The sequence below is a fragment of the Microcaecilia unicolor genome, chromosome 1, assembly GCF_901765095.1.
Source record: "Microcaecilia unicolor chromosome 1, aMicUni1.1, whole genome shotgun sequence".
NCBI lineage: Eukaryota > Metazoa > Chordata > Amphibia > Gymnophiona > Siphonopidae > Microcaecilia > Microcaecilia unicolor.
The window spans coordinates 13,633,941-13,650,809 of NC_044031.1; the positions used below are offsets into that span (position 1 = coordinate 13,633,941).

Consider the following 16,869-nt stretch of genomic DNA (forward strand, 5'->3'; position numbering starts at 1 on the left):
GAACCTTCCACGTGCATGAGGCCATGCACACCTTAATTTCGGCTCAATGGGATGTCCCGGAAGCGAGCCTCAAAGTGGCTAGGGCTATGTCCCGCCTCTATCCTTTGCCTGAAAGTGAGCGTGAGGCCTTTGTTTGGCCTACCGTGGATTCTTTAATCACTGCGGTGACTAAGAAAACGGCGTTGCCGGTGGAAGGTGGCACGGCACTAAAGGACGCCCAAGACAGAAGATTGGAAGCGGCTTTAAGGTCGTCCTTCGAGGCGACTGCCTTAAGTTTGCAGGCCTCAGTGTGCGGCTCCTACGTGGCCAGGGCATGCCTGACGTTGGTGCAGCGGGCTTCCCCCTCGGATCCTTCCTTGAGGGCTGACTGGCCGGCCCTGGAATCGGGCTTGGCTTATTTGGCAGACTTACTGTATGATGTCTTGAGAGCCTCGGCTAAAGGCATGGCTCAGACAGTCTCTGCGCGGCGCTGGCTTTGGCTGAAGCATTGGTCTGCGGACCACGCCTCTAAGTCCCGCCTGGCTAAGTTGCCTTTTAAAGGCAAGCTGCTCTTTGGGGTCGAGCTGGACAAAATCGTGGACCGATCTCGGCACGTCTAAGGGCAAGAGGTTACCAGAGGTCAGGGCTCGGGCCAGTGCTCGCCCCGGTATCTCCAGAGGACGGTTTCAGGAAGCCCGTCGGTTACCGCCGGGCAAGTCGGGCTCCTCTGCCCCCTCTTCCTTCAAAGGAACTTCTCCCCCAAGCAGCATTCCTTTCGCAGAGACCGCCGTCCCGGAGGTACGCTCTCCGGTCCTCCCCCAGGGTCTCGTACCCAATGACGGGGTCCTGGTCCATGGCCCAGTGCAGATTGGAGGACGCCTGTCCTCGTTTCTGGGCGAGTGGACCAGAGTAACTTCAGACGCTTGGGTGCTGGAAGTCCTCAGAGATGGCTACAAGTTAGAGTTCTGCCGACCCTTAAGAGACGGGTTTGTAATCTCTCCCTGCAAGTCTCCGGTCAAAGCTGTGGCAGTGCAGCAGACCTTGGACAACCTGATACGCCTGGGTGCGGTCGTTCCGGTGCCAGAAAATCAGCTTGGCAAGGGACGTTACTCCATTTACTTTGTGGTACCAAGAAGGAGGTTCTGTCCGGCCTATCCTCGACCTCAAAGGGGTCAATCGGGCCTTGAAAGTGCGGCACTTTCGCATGGAGACTCTCCGCTCTGTTATAGCGGCAGTGAAGGCAGGAGAGTTCTTGGCTTCCTTGGACATCAAGGAAGCGTACCTGCATATTCCCATCTGGCCTCCTCATCAACGCTTTCTGCGTTTTGCAGTCCTGGGACGTCACTTCCAGTTCAGAGCCCTCCCTTTCGGGTTGGCTACTGCTCCGCGGACCTTCTCCAAAGTAATGGTGGTCATCGCGGCCTTCCTGCGAAAGGAAGGAGTACAAGTCCATCCTTATCTGGACGGACTGGTGATACGAGCCCATCTTATGCAGAGTGCGGCAAAGCTGTGGACCGGGGTAGTTGCTCTTTTGAGCTCCTGGGGTGGATCATCAACTGGGAGAAGAGCCAGCTGCGCCCGACTCAGTCCCTGGAGTATCTGGGAGTTCGATTCGACACCCAAGTGGGCAGAGTGTTCCTGCCAGACAATCGGATTGTCAAACTTCAGGCTCAGGTGGACCAGTTCCTAGTAGACTCTCCTCTTCGGGCTTGGGACTATGTGCAGCTGTTGGGCTCTATGACGGCCACGATGGAAGTAGTGCCCTGGGCCAGGGCTCATATGAGACCACTACAAACTCTCTCTGCTGCAGCGCTGGACTCCGATGTCGGAGGATTATGCTGTGCGCTTCCCTTGGTCCCGGCAGTGCGCAAGGCGCTGAGCTGGTGGATGCAGACAGACAAGTTGTCTGCAGGAATGCCTCTGGTGACCCCGGAGTGGATTGTCGTCACGACGGACGCCTCTTTGTCGGGCTGAGGAGCCCACTGCTTGGGAAGGACAGCGCAGGGGCTCTGGTCTCCTGCAGAGGCAAAGTGGTCTATCAACCTCCTGGAACTCAGAGCCATTCGGTTGGCGCTTTTGAAGTTCATCCGGTACTGGCGTTGAAGCCAGTACGGGTCCTGTCGGACAGTGCCACGGCTGTGGCCTATGTCAACCGCCAGGGAGGTACCAAGAGCGACCCTCTAGCCAAGGAGGCCATGAATCTATGCCAGTGGGCGGAAGCGAACCTGGAACAGCTGTCAGCGGCCCACATTGCCGGAGCCATGAATGTCAAGGCGGACTTTCTCAGTCGCCATACCTTGAAGCCTGGAGAGTGGCAGCTATCTGCTCAGGCGTTCTTGGACATCACGAAGCGCTGGGGCCAGCCGAGCCTAGATCTGATGGCGTCATCGGCCAATTGCCAAGTGCCGCGCTTTTTCAGCAGAGGACGGGACCCTCGATCTCTGGGAGTAGATGCTCTTCTCCAACAGTGGCCGACACAAGAGCTTCTCTATGTGTTCCCGCCCTGGCCCATGTTGGGCAGGGTACTAGACCGGGTGGCAAAGCATCCATGCCGGATAATCCTGGTGGGTCCGGACTGGCCCAGATGTCCCTGGTATGCGGACTTGATCAGGCTCTCAGTCGACGATCCTCTGCGGCTGCCAGTGGAGCAGGGCCTGTTACATCAGGGTCCCGTGGTGATGGAGGATCCCTCCCCCTTTGGTCTTACGGCCTGGCTATTGAGCAGCAGCGTCTGAGAAAGAAGGGCTTCTCAAACAAGGTCATCGCCACTATGCTGAGAGCGAGGAAGCGCTCTACTTCTACTGCTTACGCCAGGGTTTGGCGTACCTTTGCAGCGTGGTGTGAAGCAGGCTCACTTTCTCCCTTCACTGCTCCAATTTCTTCAGTGTTGGCGTTCCTGCAAGAAGGTCTGGAGAAAGGCCTGTCGCTCAGTTCCCTTAAAGTCCAGGTAGCAGCTCTGGCTTGCTTCAGAGGCCGCCTGAAGGGTGCTTCCCTGGCTTCGCAGCCAGAGGGAGTTAATCACCTGCGCCCTCCTCTGCACTCAGTGGTGCCTGCGTGGAATCTCAACCTGGTGCTAAGAGCCTTGCAGAAGCCGCCTTTTGAACCCTTGTCTAGGGCATCTCTGAAAGACCTGACGTTGATAAGCAGTCTTTTTGGTGGCTATCACTTCAGCCAGAAGAGTTTCCGAGCTCCAGGCACTCTCATGTCGAGAGCCTTTTCTGCAGTTCTCTGAGGCAGGAGTGTCTATTCGCACAGTGCCTTCCTTCCTGCCCAAGATGTTTCTCGCTTCCATGTGAATCAGCAGCTCTGTCTCCCTTCCTTTCGTAGGGAGGACTACCCAGAGGAATACTCTGTTCTCAAATATCTGGATGTGAGACGAGTCATCATCAGATACTTGGAAGTGGACCAATGATTTCCGGAAATCGGATCATCTGTTTGTCCTGTTTGCAGGTCCTCGTAAGGGTCTGCAGGCTCTAAGCCTACAGTGGCAAGATGGGTCAGGAAGCCATTGCAGCGGCTTATGTGGCCGCGGGGGAAGGTGGCCGCCTATCCAGCTGAAAGCTCACTCCACTAGAGCTCAGGCGGCCTCGATGGCAGAGGCCGGGTCCGTCTCCTTGGAAGAGATTTGCAAGGCGGCAACTTGGGCATCGGCCCATACCTTCTCCAGGCATTACCGCTGGCTGTGGCTGCTCGGGCGGAGGCCCGGTTTGGAGCTTCAGTGTTGCGGTCAGGGATTTCAAGGTCCCGCCCTGGGTGAGTACTGCCTTTCGGTACAATCCCACCAGTCTATGGATTGATCAGCATGATGATATGGAAGGTAAAATTATGTATCATACCTGATAATTTTCTTTCCATTAATCATAGCTGATCAATCCATAGTCCCTCCAGATATCTGTATTGGTTATATTCTGGTTGCATTTCAGGTTCAAGTTTAGTCTTCAGTTCCTGTTCAGGAGGACTTCGTGTTCAAGTTTTTCAATGGATTCTTCAAGAGTTGAGACGAATTTGTGTTACAGTGAGCTGCTGCATTCCTCTCCCCTCCGTTTTACGGGGCTGGATTGAGACTTAAATTCTGCCGGCGCTCCCTCCCGCTTCGTGCGGCAGTAGGGCAGCTTTGTACCCCTCCTGCTTCGGCGGTGTTAGGGTCAGTCAGCTCTCCCGCGGTTGCGGTTGCAGGATAAGCAGATCCCCCCGCATCGGCGGGGTGGTGTCCCTCCCCCGCTCCGCGGGGATGAGCTGGACGGATTCCCCTCCCCCACTTGTGTGGGGATGAGCTGGGTTAATTCCCCTCCCCCGTTTCGGCGGTGGGTGAGCTGGGCAGAGTGTCCCTTTGTGGGTGTAATTCTCTAAGTGCTGAGTCCTGCGGATGGAGCTTGGATATCGACATACTGAGGAGTTTCCGGCAGCACATGACCACATATAGGGAGGCAAAAGGATTGCTCTCTATCTCCACCTGCTGGTAGATGGACACAACCCACCAGTCTATGGATGATCAGCTATGATTAATGGAAAGAAAATTATCAGGTATGATACATAATTTTACCTTTATCTACAGAACGGAGTACCCGAGGAGGGGCGTAGGGAGAGGCGAGAGTGGAGAGGTACTGTGGAGTGGCAGAATGAATACACTTATAGGTCAATAAGAGAAGCTTGAACTGAATATGGAAACAGATAGGGAGCCAGTGAAGTGAATTAAGGAGGGGCTAATGTGAGCATAGCAACTTTGGTGGAAAATGAGTCACGCAGCAGAGTTTTGGACTGATTGAAGAGGAGAGAGATGGCTAAGAGGGAGGCCGGTGAGAAGCAGGTTACAATAATCAAGACTAGAGATGATAGATTTTCCATATCATCATGCTGATCAATCCATAGATTGGTGGGTTGTGTCCATCTACCAGCAGGTGGAGATAGAGAGCAAACCTTTTGCCTCCCTATATGTGGTCATGTGCTGCCGGAAACTCCTCAGTATGTTCTCTATCTCAGCAGGTGGTGGTCACACACAGCAGCAGCTCTGACTAGGTCTCCAAGCCTAATTTTTAGGTTTTGTTGAGTACCTGGGGTTGAGGGCTCTTCTTGAGCAAGTGCAAACCTGGTGGTGCCAGGTCCCTCCTTTTCTCCCCCCTCCCGCTGGCTCCGTTAAAAAAAAAATTTTTGGACGTCTTTAGGGGCGTTTATTTCAACGTTTATTTCAACGTTTATTGCAGCTGCTCACTGGGACACCAGTTCGTTACAGCTCGGAGCGAGAAGGCAGGTAATTTACCTTTTTATAGCGGGCAGGGGGTTCCCCGTTCGGTCTCCACGTGGCTTATGGCGTCGGAGGGCAAGGGCGCGAGGATTCGCTCCCTGGACCGCGTGGGTGCGTCTAGCGGGGATTTCAAAACCTGAATCGCCTTTGTTAAGCATCAGTTTGGAGGCCGGTCAGTGTCCCGGTTCTTCCTCTGGTGCGGCGGTTTTTCCCGCCATAAGCACCCATCCCCCGCTGCTCGCCCACTCCATGTTGGCTGGCCACTCTGCTCGGATGGCTTCTTCTTGGGCCGCCATCGAGCTGGGAGACGTTAATACTATGGTCGCCCTTGATTCGGGCGATGGTAAGAAAGCGGCCAAAGTTAAGCGCCATTCTTCCCGCGCGGCTCCTTCTCAGAGTTTCGCGCCGGATGCCATTTTGGATGCGCAGCACGTTTCTCCCCCGCTCTTGCGAGCGCCGGTTGAGGGTGCGGCTAGGGCCGTGGCCCAAGCTGCAGAAGTGCACTGTTCGGGGGGATTCTCCCGAGTTCATTTTGCTGCTGCATCAGGCTTTTCTTATGCAAAACGCTGCCCCTGCACCCCTGTCTGATAAAGGGGTTGAGGCCTCCGGAAGCAAATGCCTTCGGGTGGATTTCCAGGCCCTAGAGGACTCTGTCTGCTCTGATGTAGATGAGGGCAGCGTATCTGAGTTCTCCCAACGGTCCTTTGGGGATTCCTTGGAGGAGATGGATTCCCGCTCGGATGGAGCGGATGACCCCTCTGCAGCGCGGATCTTTCACTCAGAGGATTTGCCCAACCTGTTAGTGCAGGCCATGAGCATTTTGAAGATTTCCTCTCCGGAGGACCTCTCTCCCTCAGCCTCTGTTGGCTCCGCCATTATGCTGGGGACGAAGCGCCCGCCTAGAACCTTCCACGTGCATGAGGCCATGCGCACCTTGATTTCGGCTCAATGGGATGTCCCAGAAGCGAGCCTCAAAGTGGCTAGGGCTATGTCCCGCCTCTATCCTCTGCCTGAAGGTGAACGGGAGGCCTTTCTTTGGCCTACCGTGGATTCTTTAATCACTGCGGTGACTAAGAAAACGGCGTTGCCGGTGGAAGGTGGCACGGCCCTAAAGGACGCCCAAGACAGAAGATTGGAGGCGGCTTTAAGGTCGTCCTTCGAGGCGGCTGCTTTAAGTTTGCAGGCCTCAGTTTGCGGCTCCTATTTGGCCAGGGCGTGCCTGACGATTGTGCAGCGGGCTTCCCCCTCGGATCCTTCCTTGAGGGCTGATTGGCCGGCCCTGGAATCGGGCTTGGCTTATTTGGCAGACTTGCTGTATGATGTCTTGAGAGCCTCAGCTAAAGGTATGGCTCAGACAGTCTCTGCGCGGCGGTGGCTTTGGCTGAAGCATTGGTCTGCGGACCACGCCTCTAAGTCTCGCCTGGCTAAGTTGCCTTTTAAAGGCAAGCTGCTTTTTGGGGTTGAGCTGGACAAAATTGTGACCGATCTCGGCACGTCTAAGGGCAAGAGGTTACCAGAGGTCAGGGCTCGGGCCAGTGCTCGCCCCGGTAACTCCAAAGGACGGTTTCAGGAAGCCCGTCAGTATCGCCCAGGGAAGTCGGGCTCCTCTGCCCCCTCTTCCTTCAAGAGGAACTTCTCCCCCAAGCAGCATTCCTTTTGCAGAGACCGCCGTCCTGGAGGTGCTTCCTCCGGTCCTCCCCCAGGGTCTCGTACCCAATGACGGGGCCCTGGTCCATGGCCCAGTGCAGATTGGAGGACGCCTGTCCTCGTTTCTGGGCGAGTGGACCAGGGTAACTTCAGACGCTTGGGTGCTGGAAGTCATCAGAGACGGCTACAAGCTAGAGTTCTGCCAACCCTTAAGAGACGGGTTTGTACACTCTCCCTGCAAGTCTCCGGTCAAAGCTGTGGCAGTGCAGCAGACTTTGGACAATCTGATCCGCCTGGGTGCGGTCGTTCCGGTGCCAGAAGATCAGCTTGGCAAGGGATGATACTCCATTTACTTTGTGGTACCAAAGAAAGGAGGTTCTGTACGGCCTATCCTCGACCTCAAAGGGGTCAATCGGGCCTTGAAAGTTCGGCACTTCCGAATGGAGACTCTCCGCTCTGTTATAGCGGCAGTGAAGGCAGGGGAGTTCCTGGCATCCTTGGATATCAAGGAAGCTTACCTGTATATTCCCATCTGGCCTCCTCATCAACGCTTTCTGCGTTTTGCAGTCCTGGGCCGACACTTCCAGTTCAGAGCCCTCCCGTTCGGGTTGGCTACTGCTCCGCGGACCTTCTCCAAAGTAATGGTGGTCATCGCGGCCTTCCTACGAAAGGAAGGAGTACAAGTCCATCCTTATCTGGACGACTGGTTGATCCGAGCCCCCTCTTATGCAGAGTGCGGCAGAGCTGTAGACCGGGTGATTGCTCTTTTGAGCTCCCTGGGGTGGATCATCAACTGGGAGAAAAGCCAGTTGCGCCCGACTCAGTCCCTGGAGTATCTGGGAGTTCGTTTCGACACCCAAGTGGGCAGAGTGTTCCTGCCGGACAATCGGATTGTCAAGCTTCAGGCTCAGGTGGACCAGTTCCTAGTAGCCTCTCCTCTTCGGGCTTGGGACTATGTGCAGCTGTTGGGCTCTATGACAGCCACGATGGAAGTAGTGCCCTGGGCCAGGGCTCATATGAGACCACTACAACGCTCTCTGCTGCAGCGCTGGACTCCAGTGTCGGAGGATTACGCTGTGCGCCTTCCCTTGGACCTAGCGGTGCGCAAGGCGCTGAGCTGGTGGCTGAGGACAGACAAGTTGTCCACAGGAATGCCTCTTTTGACCCCGGAGTGGGTTGTCGTCACGACGGACGCCTCTTTGACGGGCTGGGGAGCCCATTGCTTGGGAAGGACAGCGCAGGGGCTCTGGTCTCCTGCAGAGGCAAAGTGGTCTATCAACCTCCTGGAACTCAGAGCCATTCGGTTGGCGCTTTTGGAGTTTCTCCCGGTACTGGCGTTGAAGCCAGTACGGGTCCTGTCGGACAATGCCACGGCTGTGGCCTATGTCAAACGCCAGGGAGGTACCAAGAGTGCCCCTCTAGCCAAGGAGGCCATGAATCTATGCCAGTGGGCGGAAGCGAACCTGGAACAGCTGTCGGCGGCCCACATTGCTGGAGTCATGAATGTCAAGACGGACTTTCTCAGTCGCCATACCTTGGATCCCGGAGAGTGGCAGCTATCGGCTCAGGCGTTCTTGGACATCACGAAGCGCTGGGGCCAGCCGAGCCTAGACCTGATGGCGTCATCGGCCAATTGCCAAGTGCCGCACTTTTTCAGCAGAGGATTGGACCCTCGATCTCTGGGAGTAGATGCTCTTCTCCAACAGTGGCCGACACAGGAGCTTCTCTATGTGTTCCCGCCCTGGCCCATGTTGGGCAGGGTACTAGACCGGGTGGCAAAGCATCCGGGCCGGGTAATCCTGGTGGGTCCGGACTGGCCCAGACGTCCCTGGTATGCGGACTTGATCATGCTCTCAGTGGACGGACCTCTGCAACTGCCAGCGGAGCAGGGCCTGTTGCATCAGGGTCCCGTGGTGATGGAGGGTCCCTCCCCCTTTGGTCTTACGGCCTGGCTATTGAGCGGCAGCGTCTGAGGAAGAAAGGCTTCTCAGACAAGGTCATCGCCACTATGCTGAGAGCGAGGAAGCGCTCTACTTCTACTGCTTATGCCAGGGTTTGGCGTACCTTTGCATCGTGGTGTGAGGCAGGCTCCCTTTCTCCCTTCACTGCTCCAATTTCTTCAGTGTTGGCGTTCCTGCAAGAAGGTCTGGAGAAAGGCCTGTCGCTCAGTTCCCTTAAAGTCCAGGTAGCGGCTCTGGCTTGCTTCAGGGGCCGCCTGAAGGGTGCTTCCCTGGCTTCGCAGCCAGATGTGGTGCGCTTTCTCAAGGGAGTTAATCACCTGCGCCCTCCTCTGCACTCAGTGGTACCTGCATGGAATCTCAATCTAGTGCTAAGAGCCTTGCAGAAGCCACCTTTTGAACCCTTGTCGAGGGCATCTCTGAAAGACCTGACATTGAAAGCAGTCTTTTTGGTGGCTATCACTTCAGCCAGAAGAGTTTCCGAGCTCCAGGCGCTATCATGTCGAGAGCCCTTTCTGCAGTTCACTGAGGCAGGAGTGTCTATTCGCACAGTGCCTTCCTTCCTGCCCAAGATTGTTTCTCGCTTCCATGTGAATCAGCAGCTCTGTCTCCCATCCTTTCGTAGGGAGGACTACCCAGAGGAGTACTCTGCTCTCAAATATCTAGATGTGAGACGAGTCATCATCAGATACTTGGAAGTATGGGTCAAGGAAGCCATTGAAGCGGCTTATGTGGCCGCAGGGAAGGTGCCGCCTATCCGGCTGAAGGCTCACTCCACTAGAGCTCAGGCGGCCTCGATGGCGGAGGCCGGGTCCGTCTCCTTGGAAGAGATTTGCAAGGCGGCAACTTGGGCATCGGCTCATACCTTCTCCAGGCATTACCGCTTGACTGTGGCTGCTCGGGCCGGTTTGGAGCGTCAGTGTTGCGGTCAGGGATTTCTATGTCCCGCCCTGGGTGAGTACTGCTTCGGTACATCCCACCAGTCTATGGATTGATCATCATGATGATATGGAAGGTAAAATTATGTATCATACCTGATAATTTTCTTTCCATTAATCATAGCTGATCAATCCATAGCCCCTCCCAGATATCTGTACTGTTTTTATTCTGGTTGCATTTCAGGTTCAAGTTTAGTCTTCAGTTCCTGTTCAGGAGGACTTCGTGTTCAAGTTTTTTCAATTGGATTCTTCAGGAGTTGAGACGATTTTGTGTTACAGTGAGCTGCTGTATTCCTCTCCCCTCCTTTTTCGGGGCTGGATTGAGACCTAAATTCTGCCGGCACTCCCTCCCGCTTCGTGCGGCTGTAGGGCAGCTTTGTACCCCTCCCGCTTCGGCGGTGTTAGGGTCAGTCAGCTCCTCCCGCGGTTGCGGTTGCAGGATAAGCCAGATCCCCCCGCATCGGCGGGGTGGTGTCCCTCCCCCGCTCCGCGGGGATGAGCTGGACGGATTCCCCTCCCCCACTTGTGTGGGGATGAGCTGGGTTAATTCCCCTCCCCAGTTTCGGCGGTGGTGAGCTGGGCAGAGTGTCCCTTTGTGGGTGTAATTCTCTAAGTGCTGAGTCCTGCGGATGGAGCTTTGATATCGACATATTGAGGAGTTTCCGGCAGCACATGACCACATATAGGGAGGCAAAAGGATTGCTCTCTATCTCCACCTGCTGGTAGATGGACACAACCCACCAGTCTATGGATTGATCAGCTATGATTAATGGAAAGAAAATTATCAGGTATGATACATAATTTTACCTTATTTTCTATATTTGTTTTATTTCTGTTTGTTAATTTGTAAAGTGGTGATTGGTATTTGTTAGTTTTTTCAAATTCACATCTGCTGTCTTTATATTTTGCACAGTACTAGGGGACATTTTCTGTTTCTGTGGTGTTGCATTGTATGCAGAGTCTGGCATCTTGGGGGTTCAGTTTAATTTTTGTCTAAATAGAAAGTTTATGATTACTTATTTTATAGTGGATTAGGGTGTATTTGTGAAAAAAACATGGCTTTCGGTTGGCATTGACTGTGCAGGATCGACGATCTGTACTATTCTGTCTGGTTTCATTTTACAATAGGTGAATTGATGTTCTAGTGCTCACTGGAGTGTTTAAGATGCTTTCCTTTTCCTTGTGTGACTCGTAGAAATGACTGCTTATGGTATGGTGGAATTGCTCTATAGGTCCTGAGTGTTTTGTATTCTCGGTATGGTGGTTTTAAGGTTTGCAACATAGGTTCCGAATATGTATGTGGTTTATGTTGCTGTAGGACAGCTGTTGGGCAGACTGTTTATTCAAAATTATTTAGGATCCCCCCAAAAAACTACTCACACCTATATATACATAGTGCCCACCCATATTAGCTCTGGGCCCACCCAAAATGTCAGGTTTGGCTACGCCACTGGTTTAATTCTTGTGTGATTTTCTGGTGTTGATTGTTGACTTCTGACTGAAGCATCTATTACACTCAGTGCAGTGAAAGGGTTTCATTCCTGTGTGGATTCTCTAATGTCTTCCCAGTGTTCCCTTCTCAGTGAAACTTTTACCACACTCAGTACATTTGAATGGCTTCACACCCATGGAGATTCTCTGGTGTATTCTGAGGTTTGACTTCTGACTGAAGCATTTATTACACTCAGTGCAGTGAAAGGGTTTCATTTTCTCTGGTGTATTTTGAGGTTTCCCTTCAGACAAAAGCTTTTATTACACTCAGTGCAGTGAAAGGGTTTCATTTTCTCTGGTGTATTTTGAGGTTTCCCTTCAGACAAAAGCTTTTATTACACTCAGTGAGGTGAAAGGGTTTCATTCCTGTGTGGATTCTCTGGTGTGTGAACTTTGTCTTCCAACTGAAACTTGTATTACACTCAGTGTAGTGAAAAGGTTTCATTCCTGTGTGGATTTTCTGGTGTATGTTGAGGTTTCCCTTCCCACTGAAGCTTTTATTACACTCAGAACAGTTAAAGGGTTTCATTCCTGTGTGGACTCTCTGGTGTTTTGTGAGGGTTGACTTCTGACTGAAGCTGTTATTACACTCAGAACAGTTAAAGGATTTCATTCCTGTGTGGACTCTCTGGTGTTTTGTGAGGGTTGACTTCTGACTGAAGCTTTTATTACACTCAGTGCAGTGAATGGGTTTCATTCCTGTGTGTCTTCCCTGGTGTTTTGTGAGGGCTGCCTTCCGCTTGAAGCTTTTATTACAATCAGTGCAGTGAAAGGGTTTCAATCCTGTGTGGATTCTCTGGTGAATTGTGAGCTATGCCTTCTGACTGAATCTTTTATTACACTCAGTGCAGTGAAAGGGTTTCATTTCTGTGTGTCTTCTCTGGTGTTTTATGAGGGTTGACTTCTGACTGACCCTTTTATTACACTCAGTGCAGTGAAAGGGTTCCAATCCTGTGTGGATTCTCTGGTGTATTGTTAACTTTGACTTCCGATTGAAGCTTTTATTACACTCAGTACAGTGAAAGGGCTTCATTCCTGTGTGGACACTCTGGTGTTGTATGAGGGTTGACTTCTGACTGAAGCATTTATTACACTCAGTGCAGTGAAAGGGTTTCATTCCTGTGTGGATTCTCTGGTGTATTTGGAGGTTTCCCTTCTCAGTGAAACTTTTACCACAGTCAGCACATATGAATGGCTTCACACCCAAGTGGATTCTCTGGTGTATTGTTAACTTTGACTTCCGATTGAAGCTTTTATTACACTCTGTACAGTTAAAAGGCTTCATTCCTGTGTGGACACTCTGGTGTAGTATGAGGGTTGACTTCTGACTGAAGCATTTGTTACACTCAGTGCAGTGAAAGGGTTTCATTCCTGTGTGTCTTCTCTGGTGTCTTGTGAGGTATGCCTTCTGACAGAATCTTTTATTACACTCAGTGCAGTGAAAGGGTTTCAATCCCGTGTGGATTCTCTGGTGTATTGTTAACTTTGACTTCCGATTGAAGCTTTTATTACACTCAGTACAGTTAAAGGGCTTCATTCCTGTGTGGACACTCTGGTGTTGTATGAGGGTTGATTTCTGACTGAAGCATTTGTTACACTTAGTGCACTGAAAGGGTTTCATTCCTGTGTGGATTCTCTTGTGTTTTGTGAGGGTTGACTTCTCAGTGAAACTTTTACCACAGTCAGCACATATGAATGGCTTCACACCCAAGTGGATTCTCTGGTGTATTTTGAGGGCTTCCTTCCACTTGAAGCTTTTATTACACTCAGTGCAGTGAAAGGGTTTCAGTTCTGTGTGGATTCTCTGGTGTCTTGTGAGGTATGCCTTCTGAATGAATCTTTTATTACACTCAGTGCAGTGAAAGGGTTTCATTCCTGTGTGGATTCTCTGGTGTATTGTGAGGTATGCCTTCTGACTGAATCTTTTATTACACTCAGTGCAGTGAAAGGGTTTCATTCCTGTGTGGACACTGTGGTGTTTTGTGAGGGTTGACTTCTGACTAAAGCTTTTATTACACTCAGTGCAGTGAAAGGGTTTCAATCCTGTGTGGATTTTCTGGTGTATATTGAGGTTTCCCTTCTCAGTGAAACTTTTACCACAGTCAGCACATATGAATGGCTTCACACCCAAGTGGATTCTTTGGTGTACTGTTAACTCTGAGTTCCGATTGAAGCTTTTATTACACTCAGTACAGTTAAAAGGCTTCATTCCTGTGTGGACACTCTGGTGTAGTATGAGTGTTGACTTCTGACTGAAGCATTTGTTACACTCAGTGCAGTGAAAGGGTTTCATTCCTGTGTGGATTCTCTGGTGTATTGTGAGGTATGCCTTCTGACTGAATCTTTTATTACACTCAGTGCAGTGAAAGGGTTTCATTCCTGTGTGTCTTCTCTGGTGTTTTGTGAGGGTTGACTTCTGACTGAAGCTTTTATTACACTCAGTGCAGTGAAAAGGTTTCAATCCTGCGTGGATTCTCTGGTGTATTGTTAACTTTGACTTCCGATTGAAGGTTTTATTACACTCAGTACAGTTAAAGGGCTTCATTCCTGTGTGGACACTCTGGTGTTGTATGAGGGTTGACTTCTGACTGAAGCATTTATTACACTCAGTACAGTTAAAAGGCTTCATTCCTGTGTGGACACTCTGGTGTAGTATGAGGGTTGACTTCTGACTGAAGCATTTGTTACACTCAGTGCAGTGAAAGGGTTTAATTCCTGTGTGTCTTCTCTGGTGTCTTGTGAGGTATGCCTTCTGACTGAATCTTTTATTACACTCAGTGCAGTGAAAGGGTTTCATTCCTGTGTGGATTCTCTGGTGTATTGTGAGGTATGCCTTCTGACTGAATCTTTTATTACACTCAGTGCAGTGAAAGGGTTTCATTCCTGTGTGGATTCTCTGGTGTATATTGAGGTTTCCCTTCTCAGTGAGACTTTTACCACAGTCAGCAAATATGAATGGCTTCACATCCAAGTGGATTCTCTGGTGTACTGTTAACTTTGACTTCCGATTGAAGCTTTTATTACACTCAATACAGTTAAAAGGCTTTATTCCTGTGTGGACACTCTGGTGTAGTATGAGGGTTGACTTCTGACTGAAGCATTTATTACACTCTGTGCAGTGAAAGGGTTTCATTCCTGTGTGTCTTCTCTGGTGTCTTGTGAGGTATGCCTTCTGACTGAATCTTTTATTACATTCAGTGCAGTGAAAGAGTTTCATTCCTGTGTGGATTCTCTGGTGTATTTTGAGGTATGCCTTCTGACTAAAGCTTTTATTACACTCAGTGCAGTGAAAGGGTTTCAATCCTGTGTGGATTTTCTGGTGTATACTGAGGTTTGCCTTCTCAGTGAAACGTTTACCACAGTCAGCACATATGAATGGCTTCACACCCAAGTGGATTCTCTGGTGTACTGTTAACTTTGACTTCCGATTGAAGCTTTTATTACACTCAGTACAGTTAAAGGGCTTCATTCCTGTGTGGACACTCTGGTGTTGTATGAGGGTTGACTTCTGACTGAAGCATTTATTACACTCAGTGCAGTGAAAAGGTTTAATTCCTGTGTGGATTCTCTGGTGTATTTGGAGGTTTCCCTTCTCAGTGAAATTTTTACCACAGTCAGTACATGTGAATGGCTTCACACCCAAGTGGATTCTCTGGTGTATTGTTAACTTTGACTTCCGATTGAAGCTTTTATTACACTCAGTACAGTTAAAGGGCTTCATTCCTGTGTGGACACTTTGGTGTAGTATGAGGGTTGACTTCTGACTGAAGCATTTGTTACACTCAGTGCAGTGAAAGGGTTTCATTCCTGTGTGGATTTGCCAGTGCCTTCGGAGTGTTTCCTTCTCAGTAAAGCTTTTACCACAATTGGAACAGGAAAATGGTTTCACTCCCATGTGGCTTCTGTGGTGTTTTCTGAGGTATGCCTTCTGAGTGAAGCTTTTATTACACTCAGTACAGTTAAATGGTTTCACTCCTATGTTGCTTCTCTTGTGCATTGTGAGGTTTGTTTTCCAACAAGCGCTTGTACCACTATCAACACAAGTATACAATCTCTTCTTTTTCTGGTCTTTCAAGAAGTTTGCCTTCCTGCAAAAGACTTTTTCAGGTGTAGTAGAAGTGATCAATTTCTCACCATTTTGCACTTTATTATAATCTGTGAAAGTATTTCCATGACTGAAACTTTTCATACATTCAGTACTGGAAACTAGTGTCTCTCCTACCAGCAGAGGGAGACTGAGAACACTAAAACTTAAACCAGGATATGAAGCTAGTGTCTCATTAGTGTTGTTTTTCTGGTATTTTGTAATGTTTTCTCTATTGGGAAAGCTTTTCCCATATTCTGTACTTTTATACATTCTAGTTTTATGAATAATTTCATGTTGCACTAGCTCTTTCTTCCTACTAAAACCTTTTCCACACTCAGAAGATGTAGAATATGTTTCTTTTATGCACGTTTTCTGTTGTCCGTGTAGTTCTGTCTTTTGACAGACGTTTTTCCCATAGTTCGTACATGTAGATGGTCTCTCTTCATTATCGGATCTAGGATGTGATTTCAGAGTGAAATGATCGCTGAGGAATATCTCACATGCATCACATAAACATCTTTGATCTCTCATCTGTATGATATTACTGGTACTGTGTTCACACGGAGCTGAGCCTTCTGTTGAATGGTTTTGTTTATTTACATTTTTTCCCCAGTCAGAACAGGAAGGAGTCTCCGCTTTCTCTCTTTCTGGTAACATATTTTCCCTTTCAGGTTTCTCACTGAGCTTCCAGTCATGAGTCTTTGTATTACTCCTTCTGGGATCATCTTTTTCTATAAATAAATAAATATATAAGAGCATTGCAGATTATTGTAGGAGAACAGTTTAGTAATACAAAAACACTTCGTAAATCTGTCCCCCCCGCCCCCACAATCAAGTTGATATTTCTTTTTTGTAATAGAATCAAACAATGGTAAGAACAATAATATCTGTAAGAAGAGGTATAACAGTATAGAGTGGTAATTTTTCAAGTTTCATCCCCCCACACACATTCACTGCAAGGGATCAGACCGCACATGTTGTTTCTTCACGGCAGTCTGATCCGCAAATAATAGAGCAAAACCTTACCACCCTCCACCCTTTCCTAAAGTCCATACTTCAAGGTGTAGGTTCAGCAAGTAGCTATGAGCATGATGTGGCAAGCGATCCCACCCTGAGGACCACATTTGTTGAAAAGACTTCCAGGCTCCAGGAGGCAGCTGACTGGTGTCCAGTCTTCATTAGATCGACAAGTTCATTCCTCCAAGCAGCCTGTCTCCAACACATCCAAATATTCTATCTGGATTAAAAAATAAGCCTTATGCAGCAGACAATTAGGGCCCGATCACAGACCCAAGGAAACAAAATTTCAAGAACTGAATGTCCACCCAGAGAGGCACGCGTCTACCCAGTATTACTGAAAGATGCATCTCCACCCACACCCAGAAAAGTTTTATTAAGGAGCAGGCCCAGAGCAGAAGCACTAATGTAGCCGGCTCAGCTGTACAACATGGGCATTCTGCCGTTGCCACCATTTGAGCCAGAAAGGCCCAATCGGGGGAAATGTAACGTATAAGACGCTTCAGGTGT

At 50.0% G+C, this 16,869-nt stretch overlaps 1 protein-coding gene across 1 annotated transcript in view; it reads right to left on the minus strand.

Annotated features, from left to right (window-relative positions):
- Positions 1-3,293: 3,293 nt before the first annotated feature.
- The window catches only part of LOC115466946 (zinc finger protein 260-like), a gene marked incomplete at its 3' end in the record, with an annotated part of 67,098 nt that continues 53,522 nt past the window's right edge, over positions 3,294-16,869 (minus strand). Inside the window, exons 2-4 of the mRNA XM_030198942.1 lie at positions 15,390-16,073; positions 12,746-14,366; positions 3,294-3,297 (exon numbers count right to left, since the gene is read on the minus strand). Coding sequence (XP_030054802.1) covers positions 3,294-3,297; positions 12,746-14,366; positions 15,390-16,073 — 2,309 coding nt within the window. The remainder of the gene's footprint in view (positions 3,298-12,745; positions 14,367-15,389; positions 16,074-16,869) is intronic.